Source organism: Neophocaena asiaeorientalis, unplaced genomic scaffold, assembly GCF_003031525.2.
Source record: "Neophocaena asiaeorientalis asiaeorientalis breed wild unplaced genomic scaffold, Neophocaena_asiaeorientalis_V1.1 scaffold100, whole genome shotgun sequence".
Lineage (NCBI taxonomy): Eukaryota > Metazoa > Chordata > Mammalia > Artiodactyla > Phocoenidae > Neophocaena > Neophocaena asiaeorientalis.
This window is the reverse complement of record NW_020173955.1, coordinates 8,341,150-8,367,925: the sequence shown is the minus strand read 5'-3', so window position 1 is coordinate 8,367,925 and position 26,776 is coordinate 8,341,150. Positions and strand designations below refer to the sequence as shown.

The 26,776-nt window shown below is 37.9% G+C and overlaps 1 protein-coding gene across 1 annotated transcript in view; it reads left to right on the top strand.

Moving 5' to 3' along the window:
• The first annotated feature begins 4,492 nt into the window (after positions 1-4,492).
• The window catches only part of CFAP36 (cilia and flagella associated protein 36), a 30,190-nt gene continuing 7,906 nt past the window's right edge, over positions 4,493-26,776 (top strand). Inside the window, exons 1-6 of the mRNA XM_024752930.1 lie at positions 4,493-4,776; positions 7,828-7,892; positions 8,499-8,600; positions 15,314-15,428; positions 19,435-19,522; positions 21,229-21,280. Of these exons, the coding sequence (XP_024608698.1) occupies positions 4,662-4,776; positions 7,828-7,892; positions 8,499-8,600; positions 15,314-15,428; positions 19,435-19,522; positions 21,229-21,280 (537 nt within the window). The 5' untranslated portion in view covers positions 4,493-4,661. The remainder of the gene's footprint in view (positions 4,777-7,827; positions 7,893-8,498; positions 8,601-15,313; positions 15,429-19,434; positions 19,523-21,228; positions 21,281-26,776) is intronic.

The window sequence follows — 26,776 nt, the reverse complement described above, 5'->3', positions numbered from 1 at the left end:
CATTAAAAGGGATCATGTAAACATGGAAAACCTTCTGTGATATATTATAAAATTAAAATTGGAGGTTACCTTGTTGCTTAAGTGTCAAGTACAGAGAAGTGCAAGCCCTGACTTTGTGCTGACCCCGGGCAAGAAATGTGACCTAATACAGTCTCAGTTTTCCCACCTGTTATGGGCTGAATCATGTCCCCCAACATTCATATGTTGAAGTTCTAACCACAGTACCTAAAAATTTGACTGCATTTGGAGAGGGGGCCTTAAAAGGGGTTATTAAGTTAAAATGAGGTCATTAGGGTGGGCCCTAATCCAATACGACTATGTAGGGAAGGAGAAAACCTTTCTTCTACTCTCTTAGGTTTAGTCATTGGGGCCTATGAATTAAACTGACAAAAGTCAGATTGATGGGAGAGAAGGCATACAATTTTATTAATATTTACAACTTTATATGCATTGGGGCTTCACCAAAAAGAAGTGAAAAAAGTCAAAGAGCAGAGAGACTTGTGGGCTTATGTACCATTTTAACAAAGGGTGATAAACTGTGGAGAAGTGACTAGACAAAGGAAAGAGGACTTGGGCTTCTAGGGCTGACAAATTGTGCGGAAGTGACTTGTAAATACATGGGGAAGGAGTGGTTAAGATATCTTTGAATGGAAGACAAGGGTTATTTTAGTAGAGTCTATTTATGCAGACTCATCCCAGAATTGACTCCTCGTCTCCGTGTTCTCCTCGCCTCTGCCTGGTACAGGGAAAGTAAGTAGGTTTCTCATGGGAAATTTATGCCCTGTTTTATGCAGATGGAGGAGAGCAGAGAGCTATTTCTGCATCTGCTGTTTCTCAGCTGCCTTCAGCTCAAAATAACCAATATGCCGAAGTGGCATATTTTAGGGTGTCACATTCTGATCCCCTTCAACTGATGTCCTTATAAGAGGAGGAAATTTGGACACAGACAGGTAAAGAGGGAAGACCAGGTGAACACAGTGAGAAGGCAGCATCTAGACGCCAGGAAGAGAGGCCTTAGAAGAAACCAAACCTCCTGACACCTTGAAGTCAGCCTTCTAGTCTCCAGAACTATGAGAAAATAAAATTCTGTTGCTCAAGCTATTAAAATCAGAAACAAAGGGAGACTGGCTTTGAAAATTCCCTTAGCCAATAAAAAGAGTTTAGTCATACAAACAAGGCTTAATTTAGTTTGTTGTATGAGACCTACTTGACCTGGGTCATTTCTTGTTTATGCCTCTGGAAATCATAAGTGAAACTTGAACTGTTCCCCAAGGTTGATATCAGGTAATCACTGACAAATTCCCTATCGTTTAAGAAAATTCTAATATTATAACCAATCACTGTAAAGAATAAATGGTCACTGCTTTCTCATTACATAAGCTGCTTTATAATAATATACCCCTGAGCCTCATTCCATGTTTTGGTTTAAGAGCTCCTGGTCTGCAAACTGTCTTTTTGATGTGTGCACAATGAACTTTAACTAATTACTACTTTGGTGATTCACTGGTTTTACTTTGACTATTTCTTAGCCTTTGACAAAGCCACCCAGTCTGTGGTACTTTGCTACAGCCGTCCTAGCAAACTAGTACACATCATCCGTAAGATGGGGGAAATCTTAATACCATCTTTACTTAGCTCTTAAGGTTGTCCTGAGTCAAACATGTAAATTTCTTTGTAAACTATGAACTACTACACACATGTAAGTAGTTGCTATTCACGTGGTCCCTGAAAAATCTGGAGGAATGTAATTATCTTGTTAAGACTGAACTTTATAACCCTTTAGTAAGGCAGAGATCCAGTTCCCATACAGGGATGGGGAGAAGCAAGAGATTTCAGTAGGAATGCAGTAAAACGTAACTGACTTGTCAGTGAAGAGAGACAACATAAAGAGAATGCAAGCTGTTAAAAAAGAATCTAAATTACATATAATAATAGCTAACATGTATTGAGCATTTACTAACTTACCAAGCATGGTCCCAAGTAATTTTTATGTGTTCTCTAATTAACCTCTTATCAACACCATGGTAAAAGTACTGTAGATGTGTGTGTGTGTGTGTATGCTTACATGGGTATGTATGTTATCTATTTCAGTCTTTTCTGTTACAACAAACAACTTCAATGTGAAAATTTGTTCATACATAGCAGATAAAGTGGTCAAAACGAGAAGTTGTGATTTTTCAAGAGAGGACCATGCTTTGTAGCACTGCAAAACATGAAAAACACTACCTGGCTGAACAAAGTGCTATATGGTAAAATGCACAACGCACACCCACCTTGTTTTCTTATTCCTCCTCCAGAGCACCCCACATGCATTGCCCTAAGAGTGTGTGCACTGTTCTTTTGAGTTTGTGTTTATTTCATGATAAGCATATTGAATATATTATATTAAATCTGTATAAGCATCCTTCTTATAAAGGTCCCAAGTACTGAATAAAAAGAAAATCCTTACATTTGAGGAGAAAATTGAAATAATTCAATGTTTTGAAATAAATGAGAAAACTTGCAGGCCTGAGGGAATTCACATTGGCCACATTGAAGAATAACGCTGAGAAAATAAACCAAAGAAGAGCTTGTGCATTCCAGTTATTATCTGCTTCCAGTGGAATTGGAAAGCACTCCCAAGAGACTAAAGATAAAGACCCTAAGGCCAGGTAATGCTGAGTGCAGTTGGATAGCACTTTGTGGCCTTCACGCTCATTAGAAACCTGACAAGTAACTTCTTTATGAAGAAAGGAAACTGGCAGAAAAGGAGTATTTCTCTTTTAAGCTGGTTTAGAAGACAGAAAAGGAGAACAAGAAGCCACAGTAATCCCCTTCTGGTGTCACAATATTTTAGCTCCAAAATGATGATGTCCTTCTCTCCTTTTACCTCTTCTCAGTAACTCAAAACCCCCCACACTTACCACACCCATTTCCAGTAAGTGGTACCTGGAGCATGGCTATCCACTAAGGAAGATAACTTATTGGCTATCATTTACATAAAAAATGTAAAACTTCTATATGGCAAAAGACACAGTGAACTAAAAGACAAATTACAAACATGTCACTGCAACATATGACAAAGTTAAAATTCTTATACTAATGTATAAAAACCTCTTTCAAATCAATAAGAAAAATAAATCCCAAGAAGAAATGGTCAAAAGGTATGAAAAAGTAACATAGAAAGAAACACAAAGGTTAATCAATATGAAATAAAGCTCAAATTCAAATTTTAAAATGCAAATTAAAACTATGTATCATCTTTAACCTAGTGGATTGGTATAGATATTTTTCAAAAAGGCTTTTAAAAATAGGTTCGGTAATCTTTCCTTTGGGAATTTATTCAAAGTAAATAATGAGACTAGAGTTGAAAAACATGTGCAAGTATGTTCATTACAGAATTGTTTATAAATTTGAGAAATCGAAGTAATTTAACCTAGCTATTGAGAATTGGTCACACAAATCAAAATATATATAGTCTTTCATTTAGCAAATCTGGTAGAATCTATCCTTTGGAATAGTCAATAAACCAACAGTTCTTAGAGACACACAGATGTTCATTTTAGCAGTTTGTAGAAGGGAAAAATGGCATGGTATATCCACACCACGGAGGGAAAAAAAACCCTGCACACTAATGACATCTATGCATCCAAGTAAGATACTGTGTGTATATACAAGAAATAAAAATAACGAAACGGTAGTTTATTGAATACCATGTAGCTATACAGAAATGATAGTTTTATGTTTATATGAAAAGATGACCAAATATTAAGAGAACAGTTTCATAACTGTACATACAATATGACCCCATTTATGTAAATACATATAAGGTTGTTTGAAAATACTTTGGGATGCCAAGTACCCTGACAATGACCTTTGAAGACCCATTCCACAAATGACCCCAATCTAAAAGTAGAGTTGGTGTAACTTAACAAAAGGGTTGGTTACCTAGACATTTATTTAAAGGAACATTTACTTTGATTTTGGTCTTGAAAAGGTCAATTCTAGTTATTTCTATCTGCGCAGGAAAGTTTAAAGACCCGCCTTCAGCTACAGGATGCAAACTGACAGCAGAGCGAATCAGCAAGTCTTACAGAGCTACTTTGCTCAGGTTTGTATTTTCAAACAACCTTTTAATTGCAAACGTTTCTGGGCCAGCGGGTCTGAAAATGTTCGGGACTGAGTGGTGGGGGATACAACCGTGTACTGAAGCCTTTAAAATTTTCAGTCACAGTCCAGGTGAGGCTCGCCTTCCCAGCGCCATTTCTAAGCCTTGGTCTCACGCATTTATCTAGAGGGAATGCTGAGATTCTTTCCGGGACTTCCAGCCAATGGCTACACTCCTCCTCTCTGCCCCAGCAGCTCCGGGCCAATGGGCGGAAGGCTACCTTTCGACTCAGTACTGTTCCTTTCCAGCCAATCGGAAGAGTTCTTCAAATACCTCTCTCTAGGACGCGCTAGCTCCGCGGAAGCTGGCTTCACTTCCGGGCGGCTTCTAGGGGCGGCTACGCGGGTTGCCATAGCGACCGTTTTACGTTAACTGGTTTGTAGCTTTCATCCAGGTGACTGCGAGACTGCGGGGGCAACTTGTCTTCCCATTTCCTCTCGGTTCCCTGCGGCCGAAAGGCCTTCCAGGCTCCGGGGGTCTGGCCTAGGCTTCCGCGGCGGCCCTCGGGGGCGGAATGGCTGCGGAAGAAGAGGACGAGGTGGAATGGGTAGTGGAGAGCATCGCGGGGTTTCTGAGGGGCCCGGACTGGTCCATTCCCATCTTGGACTTTGTGGAGCAGAAATGTGAAGGTAAAATTCAGATCCCGAATCGTCAATCCTTTCTCACCTCTCTCACACCAACAGCCTCTCCACAAACTGCCTTTCATCTCCCCGGTCTCCACTCCTGTCTGCCAGGTTTAGAGCTGGTTTTTAGGATGTGTTGCTGTCACTGCGCCGGTCCTTTCCTTCACGGAAATGAAAACGAGGACCGAGATACCTTTCCCCCTGGGCCCAAGCACACATCCGAAAAACATCAGACTTTAATCCTATGTTGGGTTTCTCACCTCATCCTGCACCTTTCTGCCTTGGGCAGGTGCACTGTTTGTGTGGGTTTCTTCAACAACTTCCCCAGTGACTTGGGAGGGGAGACGTCAGTTTGCTTCTGAGTTCCTTCTGATCCCAACAGTTGACCGAAAAGTGGGTGGGCGAGGGGTGTGTGATTACTCCAGCAGGCCCAGAGCCGGTGATCTCGGTGGCCTGTATTCCCTTTTTTGAGTTCTCTGACTCTCGGTTATACCAAAAATGGAGGGTATCTTACAACAAATGAGTTATGTAACCGTGTCATAACATTTCCTGTGAGGAAAGGATACCTCCAGGTTCTGATCAGTTCATGCTTTGGAGTCCTGCATTCAGTTCTTAGAGACAAATTGGAGCCTATTCATGGAAAAGGAACCACAAACGATGTCATATGAATAATTCCAGGCTGTTGTTGCAGTTGTTTAGCCGGCCAAGACTTTAAGGGTAGTCATATCCATTAATCGTTTGAACATCTGTCTGATGTTGGAGGGATTAGACTTGTTTTTGTAAGCTTCAGTGAGATAGAGCTAGGGTCAGTGGGTACAAGCTAGAGGGGAACAAATTTCTGTGAAGGAAGTGCTTCATAACAGAGAGTATCCCAGATAAATTAGCCTGCCTCAGGAGGTAATGAGTTCCCCAGCCACTAGCAGTGTTTGAATGAATCTGACAACAACTTAATGGAGTTATTATAGAGCGGAATTCAACTATCAAATGGTTGGTTATCCTGGATGATCTTTTAAGAGTCCTTTCAGCCCTAAGATTCCATGAAGCCGGTAAAGAGGAAATTTACTTTGACCACTGAATCTTTTCATTACATTCTCATTGCCATGAGCAAAATTCAAATAGTATTTATTAAGTATTGTTCTTACAGGTAATTTTTAAAATAAGTTCAAAATAACTTTTTTTTTTTTTTTTTTTTTTTTTTTTTTTCTTTTTTTGGTACGCGGGCCTCTCACTGTTGTGGCCTCTCCCGTTGCGGAGCACAGGCTCCGGACGCGCAGGCTCAGCGGCCATGGCTCACGGGCCCAGCCGCTTCCCAGCATGTGGGCTCTTCCCGGACCGGGGCATGAACCCGTGTTCCCTGCATCGGCAGGCGAACTCTCAACCACTGCGCCACCAGGGAAGCCCCAAAATAACTTTTATTTCTGCTCTTTTTAAGAATTTAAAATGCTATTATGAGACTGATGAAGCATGTGGTGGTATTCTGACCTCCTTTAGGAGAAAAAGGAAATTATGTCACCTTTTGATTCCATTTACCCTACTGAATGAAACTAAATGCTGAAATGGAAAAAAAAAAAAATAAAGCATTGTTCCTTTTATCCCCAGATGTCAAAAGTGGCTGCATCTCAGTTGTAACACACCTGATTGCGTAATTTTACAGGGAAACAGTAATCCTCAGCCTTATAAACATGTAATGTAGTAATTTGGCTTCAAAATTAACTGAAAACAGCTTTAGTAGCTGCTACATTGCATGTATGCCCAGTGTTATATAGAGCAGATGCCAGGAGAAATGGAAGTAACATCCCAGTGACACTTGAAATAATAATGTTTATATTTCACTGACTTTGGGTTGTCAACGTGCTATTCATCACCTCAGATAATTTAAAAATTAGTTTTGTACTACTCTGTAATATCAGCCTTTATTTCAAAATGTATTGAGTGTCGTTCAGCCAGAAGCTGAGGATAGAAAGATGAATAAAACAAATCCTTGTGCTTGAGAAGTTTGCAATTTGGCAGGTAAATGGAATTTAAATGTAAATTGGCAGGTGTTATAATAAGGGTAGGCACATGGTGCTGTGTATTTTAAGAGTTCAGAGGAAGTACTCTAACTAGCCTAGGAGTTGGGAGTAGGTAGCAGATCATGGAAAATGTGCCACTTGCAATATTTTGGAGAATGGTTGGGAGAAGGGGGGCCGGGTAAAGGCAAGGAGATCTAAGGGCTTGAGCAAAGGCATGGGTTTTTTTGTCTTTTTGTGTTACATTTGTCAGTATTCCAAGTAATTGTGTATTGTTAAGAGTGCAAAGTTTGGGTTTTGGAGTGGTGGGAGTTGAGATTTGGGATCCAGTCTTGGAGGGTTTTGTCTGGTCTTCTAAGTATTTTGGATTTATTCTCTAGGCAAAGAGCAGTAATTGAAGAGTTTTAAATAGAAAATTACAGAAGTTAGTTTTGCATTTTAGAAAGATCATTTGGGGGGAATATTATAAAAAGGGGGTTTATTGCTTACAATTCATGAGTTTGTCTTCTTTCCTTAATCACATTGTAGCTTCTTGAGGGAATATATATCTTTCTAATCTACATTGTTTCACACATATGATCATTCAGTAAACATTTGTTTTTATTTATTTTTATTTCATTATTGATTTATGTGTAATAAAGAAGGCCGAGTAACTTTCAGTAAAACTTGGATCAGCAAAGTTCCAGTATGATAAAATAATCTGGAACCTGTTGTAAAAGGAATTATTTAAAAACTATCAACAATAATGTTCCATTTAAAGTTTATAAAGAAATTGTTGCCTTATATTATTGATTGAAAAGTAGCAAATTAGTGTTCATCTTCCATATGAAGTAGATTTTAAGTAGGAAAAAAACTTGTTTACAACTAACACTATACACACACACACACACACACACACACATTTTTTAATCCCAAGAATTTAAAGCAGAAGAGCTGGTTTATAAGGCTGAGAGTTCTATTTGTAAGACAACTAGAGTGGACTTTGATATTTGCATTAATGAAATGACTTGTTATTTTACACTATGCAATATTTTTCTTTTAAATTTAGTTTTTGATGATGAAGAAGAAAGCAAATTGACCTATACGGAGATTCATCAGGAGTACAAAGAACTAGTGAGTATTTTTTTACCTGATTTTAAATGTAATTAGAATAATATTAATTCAAGATGTTCTGAATTTTAAAAATGGATTTTTCCATTAAAATTCTTTAATTAAAAAATTCCAATCTACCCTAATAGTACTACCAGTTGCATTAGACTCCAAGCGTTCTCTGTGCATCTCAATTAATCCTTATGACTGTAGAATGTAAGAAATAGATTTAGGACAACTATTTTAAGGGATCTTGCATCTGGTATTTAAATTTTATTCTTATTTTTCTGCTGATACATCCAGGGGAGTGTTAATTATTAATTTAGCCATGTTGTCTTGAGATTTTAAGGAATGCCTCTGGGTAGCAGAAGAGTTATACCACATCAAACTTCATAATTGTGACTTCAGTGATTTCTGGGAGAGTAAATAAAATTTTATTTGATTCTCTGCAAAAATTTTCAGTTTTTGTTTGTTTTTTCGGTGAAAGACATTGTCACTGCCATATAATATAATTTTATGTAGATTAATAATTGCAAACAAGCATTTGATTATAGTTTTCTAAACTCAATGTAAAATTTGGAATTTTTCTATGTAAATTACAAAAAAAAAAATTAAACTTTCTATTTTTAGGTTGAAAAGCTGTTAGAAAGTTACCTTAAAGAAATTGGAATTAATGAAGATCAATTTCAAGAAGCATGCACTTCTCCTCTTGCAAAGACCCATACATCACAGGTTTTTTTTTTTTTATTCTGCTAATATATACTTTTAACAAAAATGCTCAGATGTCACTTAAATTTGCTATGTTTGATTGTCAAAGTATAATATTCTAGACATTGTAAGAGTGAAAAGCCAATTTATCACATATGGGTCCTTTTTTATAACAACCTTGAGAAATGATCATTTGAGACATAATGAACTGATGCTATTAAAAAGGAACTTTCTGAACTCAGTACTATACTAGATCACAGGCTTTATGCAAACTACTGTTTTATTCATATAGATCTCGGACAATTTTGCAGTTGCCCGGTTTCTAATCTTAGCAGATACATAGCGCACAGTTCCTGGGCTTCCTTCTCTTAGAACTAATTTTATTGTCCCATTAGTTCTGCAGTGCTGGATTGAAGTAGGTCTTATGTGTATTTATAACTAATATTTACTGACGGCTCATGCTAGCTGCTTTTTTTTTTTTTAAACATTTTTCATTTTCACCAAGGTCTTTATTTATTTATTCTTGGCTGCATTGGGTCTTCGTTGCTGCGTGTGGGCTTTCTCTAGTTGCGGTGAGCGGGGGCTGCTCTTCGTTGTGGTGTGTGGGCTTCTCATTGTGATGGCTTCTCTTGTTGTGGAGCATGGGCTCTAGGCGCGCAGGCTTCAGTAGTTGTGGCATGCAGGCTCAGTAGTTGTGGCTCGCAGACTCTAGAGCACAGGCTCAGTAGTTGTGACATGCGGGCTTAGCTGCCCTGCGGCATGTAGGATCTTCCCAGACCAGGGATCCAACCCATGTACCCTGCATTGGCAGGCGGATTCTTAACCACTGCACCACCAGGGAAGTCCCTAGCTGCTGTTTTAAGCAATTGGCATGTATTATCTCATTGAATCTTCCTGACAATCCTTAAGAAATTGGTACTGTTTTACTTCCGTTTAGTAATGAGAAAACTAATGCACAGATATATTAAGGAACTAGTGCAAAGTCCACAGCCAAGTAACAAAGCCAGGATACCAGCCCAGGCACTCCAAGTGAGAGCCCTTGCTCAGAGATTGAGTATAGGGGTATGTTACTACCAAATATAGTTTACCAAATAAACTATAATTCCTTATAGTTTAGTGAGGATTGTCTATGATGTGACCTGAAATTATTATTTTCAACCTTCTCCTGCTGTCGTTCTCCAACACATTACATACTCTAGTAGTTCTGGCCACTTGCTCTTGTAAGCATCCATGTGCCTGGCTTTGCTCATGGTAGTCCCTTAACCTGGAATGTTCAGCTCCCACCTCCTCCTCCCTCCATCCTTTCCTTAGCCAGAGAAATACATCTCATCATCGGGGTGTGCTGAAATGCAACTTTCCTGATCCCTCTAGTCAGACTAGCACACATTCTACCTCACTGAGCACTCTTACATTTTCAATTCAATTCGACTGCCTTGAATTATAGTTTCTTACACATCTGCCTTGAAGAATTTATTGAAAATTATTAACTAGTATTTAAATTTAAGGCATTGGTATTTGTTTTTATTTTCCTTGTTTTCCAGGAATATTTTCTGCTTTGGTTAATATTTGTCAGCCTCTTAATTAAATTATTATGAATGAATCTGAATTACTTTGTGAAAAAAGATGTTCATAGTAATAGTAGTCACATCCATCTTTTGTTTTCATTATCAGGATAACTTTAAATTATTTTTGAATGAAGATGTTCAGAATTTTAAAATACTGTTTTCATATCAATAGTAACACATCCTTCTCTTTTGCTCAGTTATACAACACCTTTTGATTTGGAGTTGATTGGTAGTACAGCCTTGTTGTGTACAAGGAGGCAAGCCTTTTGACACAGACAGACCTGGATTTGAGTCCCAGATCTTTTGTTTATTTTCATTTACCACGGGCAAAGTTGTTTTACAGTTTTCCTTATCCATTCTGATTCTCAGTTTCTATATCTATAAAATAGGAATAGTATCTACTTTGAAAGGTTTTTGTGAAATTTGAGCGAAAATGTTCATAAATGTTCATAAAGCATTTAGCACAATACCTGACACATATAAGGTGGTCTATAAATGGAAGCACCTCTTAATTAAAGGTAGCTTTTTTGGTGGTTGATTAGCAGGGTACTAATTAGGCCAGGGTCATGTGTTCAATCTCCATGTGGACTAGTTAGCTTTATTCTCTTCTGGAGCAAACTCTTAGCCCCGGATTCTGAAGGCAACATGATTGAATCAGCACAAGGCCATCACTGTTAATCAGAAAAACAGCCCAAAGCATGCTATTTACTGCTTTGCAGCAATAATCTAATCTTTGTAAATAAAGGTCAGAATGCTGATTCCATTATGCTAATATAGGGTGCCTAAGAATGAATTCAAGAAACCAATTGCTTGCCTAGAGTAGTTTAGGAGGTACTTTTCATTTTGTTTTGGTCTGTTTGGTTTGATGTTGATTTTTTAAAACAGCTGCCAGCTCCCCTCTCATTGATTGTACTGCTAAAGCCGACTTGCAAAATTCTTTTCACCTGGTTTGGTCATTGTTAGCCCTAGACCACTGGTCCTGGCATACTCTTTGTGTATTAAAATCAGCAGTAGTAAAGAGTGCATCAGATGAAGACCTCTAGTTTAAACAACAACAACAACTACCATCTCTCTTTCTTTTCTTGCTTTCTTGCTTTTCCTCCCTCCCTCCCTCCTTTCTTCCTTTCTTCCTTCCTTCCTTCCTTCCTTCCTTTCTTTCTTTCTTTCTTTCTTTCTTTCTTTCTTTCTTTCTTTCTTTCTTTCTTTCTTTCTCTTTCTTTCCTTTCTTTTCTCTCTCTCTCTCTCTTTCTCCATTTCTTTCTCTCTTTCTCTTTCTTTCTCTCTCTCTCCCTTCCTTCCTCCCTTCCCCGCTCTGTGCAGCATGCAGGATCATACCTCCCCCACCAGGGATGGAACCCGTGCCCCCTCTAGTGGAAGCACAGAGTTTTAACCACTGGACCACCAGGGAAGTCCCAACAAAAAGCTTTTTAAGAGCATGTTTTCCTGTCATATATGTGTGGCTTCGCAAAAGATGCTCATGAATTAGGATATCTTTCTACAGAGTTCAGAAAAATATAATAATATATAAATATTGAGATACTTATTATTTCAATTGTGTTCAGTTGATTTTCTAATTTTATGCTGTTTTTCAGTTGAAGTAGGCAAAAATGCTTCTTTCATTGCTTGTGATTTGTTTTTTGGTGAGGATAGAGCTCATCATTGATTTCTGTGTATTGCAAGAGCCAGGGATGACTATATGGCAAGAGACAGTGTTTTTTGCTTTTGTTTTTTATTTGATTTGCTTTGACTTTTATAAGGTAGAAATTAACACTTTCAGAAATTAACACTTTTGCTTTGACTTTTATAAGGTAGAAATTAACACTTTCACAAAATTTGTCCTCTAATAATAGTAATTTGGGAAAATTATCCTTTTTTCCCAATAACTTGTATCATTGAAAAGATTACATATGTGGTATAACTTTCTTTTTCTAAAAATACACACAATATAATTAACAATATCTGTGGGACTTCTAGTAAGATTTTAAAAAATTAATAGACTATTTTTTAGAGCAGATTTATGTTTACAGAAAATTGAGCAGTTAATGTAGTGTCCCTTTTTATTAACATCTTTCATTAGTGTAGTATATATTTTTTCTTTTTTTAAATTGAAGTATAGTTAGTGTAGTGTATTTGTTGATGAGCCAATACTGATATGTTATTATTAAGTAAAGTCCACAGTTTATATTAGGGTTCACTCTTTGTGTTGTACAATTCCATGGATTTTGCCAAATATATAATGTCATATATCCGTCATTACAGTATCATACAAAATAGTTTCACTGCCTTAAAAATCCCCTGTGTTCCACATATTCATCTTTTCCATCCTTGCACCAAACCTCTGGCAACTGCTGTTCATTTTACTGTCTCTCTAGTTTTGCTTTTTTCAGAATGTTATATAATTGGCATCATACAGTATGTAACCTTTTCAGACTTCTTTCAGTAAGCAATATGAATTTAAGTTTTTTTCATAGTTTGATAGTTCATTTCTTCTTATTGCTGAATAATATTCCATTATATGGTTGTACCACCATTTGTTTATCCAGTAACCTTTTGAAGGATATTTTGTGGCTTCCAGTCTTTGGCAATTATGAATAAAGTCACTATAAATATTCATATTCAGGCTTTTGCATGGACATAATATTTTCACCTCATTTGTATAAATACCTAGGAGCAAGATTGCTGGATCATATGTTAAGATTAACTTTAGCTTTGTAGGAAACTGCCAAACTCTCTTCTAAAGTAGCTGTATCATTTTGCATTTTCACCACCAATGAGTGGGAGTTCCTGTTGCTCCAAGTCTTCAGTAACACTGGTATTGTCAGTTTTTTGGATTTTAGCCATTCTAATAGATATGTAGTGGTATCTCATTGTTTTCTTCTACCCATTTTTAAATTGAGTTGTTTGTTTTCTAATTGTTGAGTTGTAAGTGTTCTTTGTATATTTTTGATACAAATCTCCTTTATCAGATATGCATTTTGCAAATATTTCACAAAATATTCTTTTGTGACTTTTCTCTTTATTCTCTTAACAATGTCTTTCACAGAGCAGAAGTTTTTTATTTTAATGAAGTTCGATTTATTGATTTTCTTTCATTGTTTGTGCTTTTGGTGTTATATCTTAAGAAATCATTGCCAAAAACCAAGGTTATCTAGATTTTCTCTATGCTATCTTTTAGAAGTTTTATGATTTTGTTTTTTACATTTAAATCTATGATCCATTTTGAGTTAATTTTTTGTGAAAGGTGTAAGGTCAGTGTTTAGGTTTTTTTTGTTTGGTTTTTTTGGTTTGGTTTTTTTTTTTTTTTTTGCAGTACGCGGGCCTCTCATTGTTGTGGTCTCTCCCGTTGCAGAGCACAGGCTCTGGACGCGCAGGCTCAGCAGCCATGGCTCACGGGCCCAGCCGCTCTGCGGCATGTGGGATCTTCCCGGACCCGTGTCCCCTGCATTGGCAGGCGGACTCTCAACCACTGTGCCACCAGGGAAGCCCTCCCGCATTTCTTAGATGGGTTAAGAACACTGTTTGAGAAGCCCTGCATTACAACCTTTAAGGATCAGCTCAGACACTGACTTGCTGATAGCTCTAGTTGACACACTGCCTTCAAGTGTTTGTTGATGAGGATAGAGTACTTGATATTACTAATAAGAAGTCTGAGAAGGCCAGAACAATGTTATGTGGTGGTGTAATCCCATAAGGGAGCCCTGGCAGACCAGACATAACTACTCTAAGAGGCTGGCTGCAGTTGTCTTTAATACTGATCACTGGGCTGCAACTTTTGTTTTGTTTTGTTTTTAAGATTTTTTTCATGTGGACCACTTTTAAAGTCTTATTGAATGCGTTACAATATTGCTTCTGTTTTATGTTTTGGTTTTCTGGCCACCAGGCATGTGGGATCTTAGCTACCAGACCAGGGATCCATCCCGCACCCCCTGCAGTGGAAGGCGAAGTCTTAACCAGTGGACTGCCAGGGAAGTCCCTGGGCTGCAACTTTCAGTTAAACATAGATGAAACCTATTTGTCATCCCCTGCCCTGGGCCTTTTGAACAGTATATGTGAATTTAAAGGAAAAGAAACTTTCCGTCTTTTTTCCTGCAGTTGACTCCTTATAAATGTCACAGAGAGCTGCTTTCACACTTTATTATTTTGTTTTGCTGTACTGCTTTTGTCTAGGATGTGAGCTGGTTGCTGCAGGAAGGACTCCTTCCTCTCTGTTTAGAGCTCTTTGATGGAACATTTGTTGAGGTGTGTCTTTGACATTATTGCTGCTGCCTACCTGGTGAACAGTAGCACACCCTTGGCTACCTCTGCATGATTCCTGTGGTCAGCTTTTCCATGAATGTCATGTAAAGCTTGAAATAAGATTTGAGTAAGGTGAATAATATCTGAGTGTTTTCTTTTGGCTTTTCATGCATTTCAATTTTATGCTACTTCTTACTGATTAGCTTGGGAATTTGTTTGTTTTTCGATATAACAATAGTTCTCTGTAGCTAAGAGAGTGTTAATTTGGGTACTCTAGGGTAGATACCTTTATTGTTTTTTCTTAATTTATTACACTTCTGTTTCATCCAGAAAAAGATTTCTCATCATAATTTGTAACTCTATTTCTTCCATGAAACTTTCTGCCTATAGGACTACTACAGTTGTGTTCTCACATTACTCCTACCACATTATGCTTATTTTCCAGACTTCATTTTTCTTTTTTGGCATTTACTCTTACTTAATTTGGTAATTTTATTAATTCAAGGATTATTTTGTAGTTACTGATTTATCACCAAAGAGTAAATTTCAGGTTGACAGAGGCTAAACCAAATAGATATCATCATTTTGGCTGAAAAACAGATCCAGATACTGCAGTGGTAACTTTAAAAAAGTAAGCCCAATTCCGGTGTTGTTTTTCCGAGTTGCTCAGCACTGGCTCATTTGGAAAATGTATCACTGTCTGCCTTAGCTTCCTGGAGGGTAGGGATGGAGGGGTTGGGAGAGTCAGCTTCTTGAGAACCTACTTTAAAGGCTTTTAGAATAAAATCTTAAAATTGTCCTTTTGAGTCATCTAGTCATAAATAACAATGCAGCATTCTTGAATTAATGCACCTTTTGCAGTAGAAATGATTTCAGTGTTTGGGAAATAGTTTTAAAACTTGAATCTTCGTTTAACTTCCTGACTTCTTTTCACAGGCCATTTTGCAACCTGTATTGGCAGCAGAAGATTTTACTATCTTTAAAGCAATGATGGTCCAGAAAAACATTGAAATGCAGCTGCAAGCCATTCGAATAATTCAAGAGAGAAATGGTAAAAGATTGGATTTAGAAATCTAAGTGCTAAATGCATTTTTTTTGGTGGCAGTTTTAACTAATATGGTCTTGATGTAGCTGCCTTGTATGAATTTATTTCAAGTTTGAAAGTCTATGGCTGACTTAAATGATACAAGAGTGCAAACTTCCTGATCACTGAGTGGTTGACATCTCAAAGAAAGCAGACCAGAATTTGATTTAATATTTTAGGTTTCAGAGAGCTTGATTTTTCTGCCCAGCCACTGCATTTGTGAAATTCAGCATTTTTGAGTGGTCACAGTTACAGTTACTGTTGAGAGAAGGTGACTACTCTTCTTCTGGCTTTATAGAAGACAGTGGTTCTCAAGCTTTTGGAAGCAGTTGGAGGGCTTGTTGAAACACATGTGGCTGTCTCCCCATTTCTGATTCAGTAGGTCTGGGGTAGGGCCTAATACTTTGCATTTTTAGCAAGTTCCTAGCTGATGCTAAAGCTGCTGGTCCTGAGCCCGCACTGAGAACTACTGTTCTAGGGCAATGGGCAGATAGGATTGCCCCACCATCAGGTGGAAGAAAAAGCAGAACTCAAAGCCCTTGGTAACTACCTTTAGCTTTATCTTTTCCTTAACTCTCTGCCTAAACTCACATTCTTTCTAGCTCTTCCTGCTTTTCTTCCCTTCCTGTGCACTTGAACTATATTTGACATCTTGACTCAGAACATCAGAGTTTCTAACCATACTTCTTGTTTTTGTACTATCTAATTTTCACCCCAGGTGAAAATTATCTCAGTTTCCCATTTCTGACTCTGATGACCTTAATACCTGTGTATTCCTTTGCTTAATAGATTGCCACTGATCTTCCTTATCATGCCAAACTCTAATGGTTTGGCAGCAGGGCCTTTTTTTGGCTTGTTTCTTGAAAATACGGGAGCTATAGTTTAGTTGTACTGTTTGCTTTTAAGGGTCTGGAGCATGCAACAATAGGGCTTCTATTGTTACAGGGCAAACATTAGAATGTTGCAGGGCCTTTGTTGTGGGTTCTACTCTCATTTGTCTGATATGTGTAAAGACTATATCCTTTAGAGCCAACCACCATCAAAACTATTCCTTAAAATCCTAAAATTCATTTCAGCAGGTAAGACAGCTGTTGTCTGTGGTTTGGAGACAGCACCACCCTAACCCTGAACGATGCATGACACCGTTCTGTTTCTTTGGTATAAATAAGTTTGGAAAACAGTCTCTTTTTCTTTGTTTCTCTACCATAGTTAGCTTCATAAAATCCTTTTCTCTTGTGTTTTCCTGCAGCTATGCTTTATTCTGACCTATGGGATAATTTGAATAATTATTTCATGTTATTTAAAATTATTTTGGGGGGATCAGTTTTGATAAAAGAAATAGTGAACTTGATATTGGTACTCTATAGTTTTCAATTTAACCAGAAACATTTAGTTTTTTTTTTTTTTTTGGCGTTACGCGGGCCTCTCACTGTTGTGGCCTCTCCCGGCAGCATGTGGGATCTTCCCGGACTGGGGCACGAACCCGTGTCCCCTGCATCAGCAGGCAGATTCTCAACCAGGGAAGCCCCAACATTTAGATTTTAATTAAAAGAGAACAGGTACACATAGCTTGTATCAGCTGGGTGCCTCAGGCTGCCATTAGCAGAATACTTCAGTGAAAATGGCCTAAGCAATAGGAAATTATCATCTCAATTGAACAAGAAGTCCAGAGGAAGGGAGGGAAGAAAGGTCCAGGGTTGTTTAATTTGGTGGCTCAGTGATGTTATTAAGGACTCTGACACGTTTCCTCTTTATACTCTGCTATTCTCAGGATCTTCTCTCATGATTGCATTCTGGCTGCATCGAATGCAGACTTTAATATCTCATGAAGAAAAGGGATGTTTCTTCCTGTACATCTTTTTTTGCTAGCAAGACAACACTTTCATGGAAGCCCCCTAGGAGTTTTCCCCTTAGGTCCTATTGGTCAGGATTGGGGTGGCACGCCTTTCTAAACCTTCTGGCAGGGGGAATGAGACCATTACAATTGGCTTGAATCATGAGTCACTCTTGTGGGGTGGGGTAGGGCCCTGCCTCTAAGTACTTGGCTGCCTGGTAACTGCACACATATGGCTTATATTAGCAAGGAAGGACGAGGGGAATGATGTGGAATAATGCTGCTGTCAAACCACAGGGTGTGAGAGTTTGCTTACATTTAAACAGACTAATACTTAGTTCTGCCATGAATTTTTAATACTTGTATTTAAGAATTTAACTTAACATAAATCCAGAGGAAAGTACCTTAGAGCAATGTTGATTGCACTCAAAACTGCAGACTGTTTATGTGAGAAAAATTCAAAGGCTTTCTGGATTCTGGTTGTATCTCATCAAAGAATTTGGGGAAGATGCAAATCAGAGCATTATTTTGATGGTTTTGTTACCGAGTCTAAGCTTGTACTGCTTGCTGCACGACAGGCCAGTAATCGAGAGACAAGTTGTTGGGCTAGTGCCCCAAAGAACCATCTTGCCTGAGTTAGAATTCAGGATCATTTTATACTAAAAGGAGAGGGAGTAAAGTCAAACCTTTTCTGGTTCCCATCAGCCTCTGGAGGGGATGTGTTAATTTCTTCCTCCCTGTAGTCATTCACAGATGGGCCTGGTCAGAATGTTTCCTGTGAGCTAAACAAAGCTATTTTAGCTTAATGCTCATTACCTGGGAAGCAGGGTTCCCAGAGATGGGCCATTATGTATAATTTAAGTTTATAGGCAACATCCCTTTAGTGATTAACTTGTAATAGAATATAAAAGTGTCTTCCTTATTACAGTTTTGAGGTATTGCATACTGTTGTTTTATTCTTTCCTTAGTTTTTAAAATTTTCCATAAAAGGTGAATAGGAGAATGCTAATTGTATAGCTTTTGACTGAGCAAAAATGCACTTAAGACCAATTTTCTGGTTGTGATATTATACTATAGTTTTGTAAATGTAACCCTTGGGGGAAACTGGGTAAAGAGTACATAGCATCTCTCTGTATTGTTTCTTACAACTGCATGTGAATCTGCAGTCATCCCAAAATGACAAGTTTACTTTACAATGCATTTAAACATCAGGGGATTAGAATAATAAAGCTAGTTTAATTTAGAGCAGATCCAAAATCCCGTAGTCATATATGGATAAAGAAATGGAAGGTAAAAATTAGGGGACATGCTGTTAATGTTTTGGGAATATAATAATTATAGATAAAAACAGAACACTTATTACCAGTCTACCTGCTTATCAGGAAGATATAGGTAATAAAGTAAATGAAACCAATGCTTAAAATTGCTTGCCATGAATTACTATTTGCCTTGGGCCAAAGTTGGTGCTGCCCTGGTTTATAGTTATTAGCCCAATATTTGAACAGAAGCTCTGAGGGCAGAGGTTGTTTTATTCATCTTTATATTCCCCTTAAGTGCTTAGCACCATGCTTTTTTGCATGTAGTAAGCGGGGCCCTTTTCAGTAGCATTTGTTGTAGTATGAATGAAGAGGATTAACATGCTGTTTCAATTAATGACGTATTTTATATTTTGTTTTGTAAACTCTTTTCCCATTTAAGGAATACTTTTGAGAGCATAGTTTCATTATTAGGAGCTTATTGATTTCAATGGTATGTCCTGTATAGTATGATTATGGAAGATAATAGCTTAAATATAAGCTATTTATTCTATAAATAGCTTATATTAATTCTATAAGTTGCTTATATTAAATATAAGCAATTAATTTCTATTGTCATATATTATTATTGTTATTTTAAATAAGCAATACAATAATTACCAAGAGTCATTACTAGGTAAAATTGTGCTTTTTTGGTGGGGCTGATTCCCTAAAAGAAGAAAAAGTTAAAAAGACCATAGTTACAAAGATAATAGCTTAGAACATTTTTAAAAAGTTATAGATCTTAATAAACTTATTTGTACTTCTTGATGAACTAGAATAGTGAAAAATAAGTGTTTCAGTTGACTTGATATTCTTCTGTATGGTCTTTGGTTTTGAACAGGTGTATTACCTGACTGCTTAACAGATGGTTCTGATGTGGTCAGTGACCTTGAACAGGAAGAGATGAAAATCCTGAGAGAAGTTCTTAGGTATGCTTGTTTAATTATTTTTGGAATGGATCATTAGTAATATTACAATATTATCTGCATATGTGCTTTTTACTCAAAAAAATACTGTGAACTAGTAAAATATCTAAATTCTATCCTAAAGACTATGAAAATGATTTATCATTTTATTTGTTTATAATTATGTATATATTACATTTCTTAATGGACAGAAAAAATTATTTTCAGATGACTCATACCAGATCAGCGCAGATGGGAGGGTCTTCCTCCACTCCCATCATGGGAATAGGAAACTAGCCACCAATGGGAACTAGATGCAGTAGACCCAGCCTGATGCCTGGAAGGGCTGTAGTGGCCTGAGATAAGCAGGAAACTCCTTGGCTTCTGGATCTGGGTATTAGAGGAGGCTTATGCCAGGTGTCTCACAGTAGGAGGTTGGATATCCAGACTCCACAGACCAAATAGCTGACTCTTTGCTGTTCTCTTTCTTGCCTCAGTTACGTGATTCTCAGCCAAATGCCTGGCATGGAATGTGCAGCCCACTAAAGGGGCATTTCCCCTCTTGGGCCTGTTGTCCCCTGACCCCTATGGGAGTTTTAGAAGGGAGGGGCAATTGAAGCACTTAATATTTAAATCTATGGGAATGTATAGGTTTAAGGCAAAAGGATACCTGCAGCTATTTGTGTCCCCTGCAGAATGGGGCCTTGGCATTTGGTGGCCCTGGCTCTCCACTCTAACCACATACATGACCATCTTCTAGCATCCTGTAGTCCTCCCACCTACCCAACTTATCCCCAGTTCCAAAGCAGGAGGGAGGTTAGGCAGGATGGTGGTTAGGAGGATGGGCCTAGTGGGGGACTGTGGAAGGAGCTGTAGGACTTTGTGCTGCATTTCAGGGGATTTGAGTGGTTGTGGGGAGGGAGGCAAGTTTGCGGGTAAAACCCGACCTTTCCTGCCAGGTCCTCCTTTCCATGGCAAGGGCAAATGGGAGCCTGAGACAACACACAACGCTCTGAGTTGAAAGATTTGAAGAGTTAAGGATATTTGGTAATAGGTTTAGAGGACTGGCAGTTTTGACTTGTACTGGTTGCTTCTTGATTGATTGGTGGTTTGAAAACTGGTCAGCATTGTGCTTTTAGATTTTACTGTATTTTCTACGAGCTTCTGGGGGCGGTGTACTACTGTATAAGCAGTGGAGCTTAATCATGAACATGTATGAGAGTTGAATTGGCTATTTTCCTAAATCAGACTTCCCTCAGTGAGCAGTTTACAAAAGCTGATAGGGCTTTGGTATAATGGCATCAGGAGAGCTGTGTGGTAGCTCAGATGCCATGGAAAAACTAGAATGAGGGAGAAATGGATCTTAGGAGGAATGTAACTGATCAGTCTAAAGAGAGAGATCTAAGTCCATATTCATGAGATTTGCCATTCAGATTTGGGTTTAGGATTTCAAACCTGTTGATCTTTGTTCAGCTAGGGGTCCTTCACATCTCCAGAGGACATAGGTAAACCTGTATTTTATGTGGCTAACTATATTATGCTGTTTATGCCTATGTATGTCTTTCTCAGTTGATTGTAAGCTGCTTTAAGTTAAGCCTGATTATTTCCATCTTTGTTTCCAAAATTTCTTGCACATATTGTAAGCTTAGGTTAGCATGTTTCTTGTTGAATATTTGTTCTTTGACCAAAAGAGAAAGTTTACTTTTCTACTTTATTTTTGTATATTTCAGAAAATCGAAAGAAGAATATGACCAGGAGGAAGAAAGAAAGAGTAAAAAGCAGGTGCCTACAAAACATATTAATATAATAGAAATATTTCATTGCTGTTATCTCTTAGGTTTACACCTGGGTTTTCTATTAAAGTTTAAGCTTAGGTGGAACAACACAGTTCCTCAGAGTATTTATATTTTCTTGGCAATTCTGAGCATTTATACTTAACTTTATAACTTTATTCACTTTATAATTCATCCAGCGACCTACCTTTTAAATTCCCGATAAAGAATGAGATTGTTCACTCCAAAAAAACTGTATGTAATACCATTCATATTTTGGGGGATTTTTAATAGAAATTCCCCTTAATTTTATGAATAAAAGAAGATTAAGAAAAACATTTTACTTCCCCACCTGCCTTGATTCCTTTACTATTTTGAAACAGCATCTGCAGTTAATACTGAGGGTCCCTTGTAGACTTTAACATTGCCAGCTTTAAGCAGAATGATTCAGTTTCACATTTCCTGGCATACTCCTCTTTCATTAAGAACTGTTTCCATAAAGGGCCTAATCCTTCCTAAGGATCAATTAGACATGTATCTGGCTGAGGTGAGGGAAGATAATATTTATTTTTTCCTCCCCCCTTTTCTAGCTGCTTCTCTTTCCACATTTTCTCAAATCTCCCTGAAGGGAGAGTGAAACCTAATATAAACTAATTCTCAGTTGCTTGAAAGTCATTTTCCTTTTTTCCCTTCAATGACTGTGATACCTGCTTGTATCATTTACTATATTTGAAAAAGCCTATTTTACTCCAAGGTAACCAATGAAGAGCAAAAGAGAGATGTTTTAGGATTTAGAGGGGATTTATGTATCTTTGAGTAAATCTCCTTTTAGTAAATGGAGGTGAAATTCATAGATAATAATATTTTTTAATGTAGGAGTATAGAACAGAAACTCGTTCAAAACTGCTCTCAGAAGACAGCAGTACTGGGAATTCCCTGGTGGTCCAGAGGTTAAGACTTCGCACTTCCACGGCAGGCGGTGCCGGTTTGATCCCTGGTTGGGGAACTAAGATCCCATAGGCCAGGCGATGTGGCCACAGACACACACACAAAAAGACAGTAGTATTGACTTTCTGATTTATATATAAACTATATCAGGCTTCTTGAATAATAATATGTTTTGGAGTGTATGGTTTTTTTAGACTTCTTTTAATGGAAATTTTCAAACACACAAAAGTAGAGCTGATAATAATTTCAGTCTTCATGTTTCCATCACTCAACATATAGAGACTTATGATTTAGGTATTCATGAATTACCTGAAAAGTTACATGTGATTGGATTTTCCTGTTTTTAAGGAAAAATGAAGTATCAGTTTACTTGGTTCTTTCCAAGATTTAAACGATCTCTTTGGTTTAAATATAGTATCCCATTTTAGAAATGGCAATACAGGCATACCTCAGAGATGTTGTGAGATCGGTTCTAGACTATTGCAGTAAAGCGAAGATGGCAATGAAATAAGTCACAAAAGTATTTTGGTTTCCCAGTGCATATAAAGGTTATGTTTACACTATACTGTAGTCTATTAATTGTGCAGTAGCATTATGTCTAAAAAACAATGTACGTACGTGCAAAGGAAGGTTAAGACTTTGCACTTCCACTGCAGGGACCGCCGGTTCGATCCCTGGTCGGGTTTACACTATACTGTAGTCTATTAATTATGCAGTAGCATTATGTCTAAAAAAACAATGTATGTATGTGCAAAGGAAGGTTAAGACTTTGCACTTCCACTGCAGGGGCCGCCGGTTTGATCCCTGGTCGGGGAACTAAGATCCCACATGCTGTGTGGTGCGGCCAAAAAGGAAAAAGAAAAATATTATTTTATTGCTAAAAAATGCTAACCATCATCTGAACCTTCAGCAAGCTGTAATCTTTTTGCTGACTGACCAGGGTGGTGGTTACTGAAGGTTGGGGTGGATGTGGCAGTTTCTTAAGATAAGACAACAATGAAGTTTGTCGCATTATTTGAGTCTTCCTCTCATGAACAATCTCACAGTAGCATGAAGTGCTGTTTGATGGCATCTTACCCACAGTAAAACTTCTTTCAAAATTGGAGTCAATCTTCTCAAACCTGGCTGCTACTTTATCAACTAAATTTGTGTAATATTCTAAATCCTTTGGTGTCATTTCAATAGTCTTCACAGCATCTTCCCCAGGAACAGATTCCATCTCAAGAAACCACTCTCTTTGCTCATCCATAAGAAGTAACTCCTCATCCATTCAAGTTTTATCATGAGAATGCACCAATTCAGGCACATCTCCAGGCTCCACTTCTAATTCTGGTTCTCTTGCTGTTTCCTCCACATCTGCAAAACTTCCTCCACTGAAATCTTGAAGCCCTCTAAGTCATCCATGAGGGTTGGAATCAATTTCTTCTAAATTCCTGTTAATGTTCATATTTTGACCTCTTTCCATGAATCATGAATGTTCTTAATGGCATCTAGAATTGTGAATCCTTTCCAGAAGGATTTCAATTGACTTTGCCCAGATCCATTGGAGAAATCATTATCTATGGCAGCTATAGCCTTACGAAATGTATTGCTTAAAGAATGAGACTTGAAAGTTGAAATTACTCCTTGATCCATGAGATGTAGAACGGATGTTGTGTAGCAGGCATGAAAACAACATGAATCTTGTTGTACACCTCCATCAGAGCTCTTGGGTATCCAGGTGCATTGCCAATGAGTAGTTAATATTTTGAAAGGAATCTTTTTTTTTCTGAGGAGTAGATCATAACAGTGGGCTTCAAATATTCAGTAAACCATGTTGTAAACAGATGTGCTGTAATCCAGGCTTTGTTGTTCCATTGATAGAGCACAGGGAGAGTAGATTTAGCATAATTCTTAAGGGCCTTATGATCAGAACAGTAAATGAGCATTGGCTTCAACTTCAAGTCACCAGCTGCATTAGCCCCTAATAAGAGAACCTGTCCTTTGAAGCTTTAAAGCCAGGCACTGACTTATCCTCTCCAGCTAGGAAAGTCCTATATGGCCTCTCCTTCCGGTAGTAGGCTGTTTCATTTGCATTGAAAATCTGTTGTTTAGTGTAGCCACCTTCATTAATTTTGTTAGTGAGATCTTCTGGATAGCTTGCTGCAGCTTCTGCATAAGCACTTGCTGCCTCATCCTGTGCTCTTGTGTTACAGAGACAGCTTCTTTCCTTCAGCCGCATGAACCACCCTCTGTTAGTTTCACACTCTTCTTCTGCATCTTCCTCACGTCTCTCAGCCTTCATAGAACTGAAGAGAGTTAAAGGCTTGAACTGAAGAGAGTTAAAGGCTTGCTCTGGATTAGGCTTTGGCTTAAGGGAGTGTTGTGGCTGGTTTGATCTTTTATCCAGATCACTAAGAGTTTCTCCATATCAGCAATAAGGCTGTTTCACCTTCTTATCATTCATGTGTTAACTGGAGTATCACTTTTAATTTCCTTCAAGAGCTTTTCCTTTGCATTCACAACTTGGCTAACTGTTTGGTACAAGAGGCCTAACCTTTGGCCTATCTCAGCTTCCTTTTTTCTTAACATCTTTATTGGAGTGTAATTGCTTTACAATGGTGTGTTAGTTTCTGCTTTATAATAAAGTGAATCAGCTATACATATACATATATCCCCATATCTCCTCCCTCTTGCGTCTCCCTCCCTCCCACCCTCCCAATCCCACCCCTCTAGGTGGTCACAAAGCACCGAGCTGGTCTCCCTGGGCTATGCGGCTGCTTCCCACTAGCTATCTATTTTACATTTGGTAGTGTATATGTGTCCATGCCACTCTCTCACTTTGTCCCAGCTTACCCTTCCCCCTCCCTGTGTCTTCAAGTCCATTCTCTAGTAGGTCTGCGTCTTTATTCCCGTCCTGCCTCTAGGTTCTTCGTGACCACTTTTTTTTTTTAGATTCCATATATATGTGTTAGCCTACGGTATTTGTTTTTCTCTTTCTGACATACTTCACTCTGTATGACAGACTTTAGGTCCATCCACCTCACTGGAAATAACTCAATTTCGTTTTTTTTTTAATGGCTGAGTAATATTCCATTGTATATGTGCCACATCTTCTTTAGCAATTCGTCTGTTGATGGACACTTAGGTTGCTTCCATGTCCTGGCTATTGTAAATAGAGCTGCAATGAACATTGTGGTACATGACTTTTTGAATTATGGTTTTCTCAGGGTATATGCCCAATAGTGGGATTGTGGGTCATATGGTAGTTCTCATCGTTAATGTATAGGAATGCAAGAGGTTTCTGTGCATTAATTTTGTATCCTGCTACTTTACCAAATTCATTGATTAGCTCTAGTAGTTTTCTGGTAGCATCTTTAGGATTCTCTATGTATAGTATCATGTCATCTGCAAACAGTGACAGCTTTACTTCTTCTTTTCCAATTTAGATTCCTTTTATTTCTTTATCTTCTCTGATTGCTGTGGCTAAAAATTCCAAAGCAATGTTGAAAAATAGTGGTGAGAGTGGGCAACCTTGTCTTGTTCCTGATCTTAGAGGAAATGGTTTCAGTTTTTCACCATTGAGGACAATGTTGGCTGTGGGTTTGTCATATATGGCCTTTATTATGTTGAGGTAAGTTCCCTCTGTGCCTACTTTCTGGAGGGTTTTTTATCATAAATCGGTGTTGGATTTTGTCGAAAGCTTTTTCTGCATCTATTGGGATGATTATATGGTGTTTATTCTTCAGTTTGTTAATATGGTGTATCACATTGATTGATTTGCATATATTGAAGAATCCTTGCATTCCTGGGATAAACCCCACTTGATCATGGTGTATGATCCTTTTAATGTGCTGTTGGATTCTGTTTGCTAGTATTCTGTTGAGGATTTTTGCATCTATGTTCATCAGTGATATTGGCCTGTAGTTTTCTTTCTTTGTGACATCTTTGTCTGGTTTTTGTATCAGGGTGATGGTGGCCTCGTAGAATGAGTTTAGGAGTGTTCCTCTCTCTGGTATATTTTGGAAGAGTTTGAGAAGGATAGGTGTTAGCTCTTCTCTACATATTTGATGGAATTTGCCTGTGAAGCCCTCTGGTCCTGGGCTTTTGTTTGTTGGAAGATTTTTAATCACAGTCTCAATTTCAGTGCCTGTGATTGGTCTGTTTATATTTTCTGTTTCTTTGTGGTTCAGTTTCACAAGTTTGTGCATTTCTAAGAATTTGTCCATTTCTTCCAGGTTGTCCATTTTATTGGCATATAGTTGCTTATAGTAATCTCTCATGATCCTTTGTATTTCTGCAGTGTCAGTTGTTACTTCTCCTTTTTCATTTCTAATTCTGTTGATTTGAGTCTTCTCCCTTTTTTCTTGATGAGTCTGGCTAATGGTTTATCAATTTTGTTTATCTTCTCAAAGAACCAGGTTTTAGTTTTATTGATCTTTGCTATTGTTTCCTTCATTTCTTTTTCATTTATTTCTGATCTGATCTTTATGATTTCTTTCCTTCTGCTAACTTTGGGGTTTTTTTTTTGTTATTTCTCTAATTGCTTTAGGTGTAAGGTTAGGTTGTTTATTTGTGA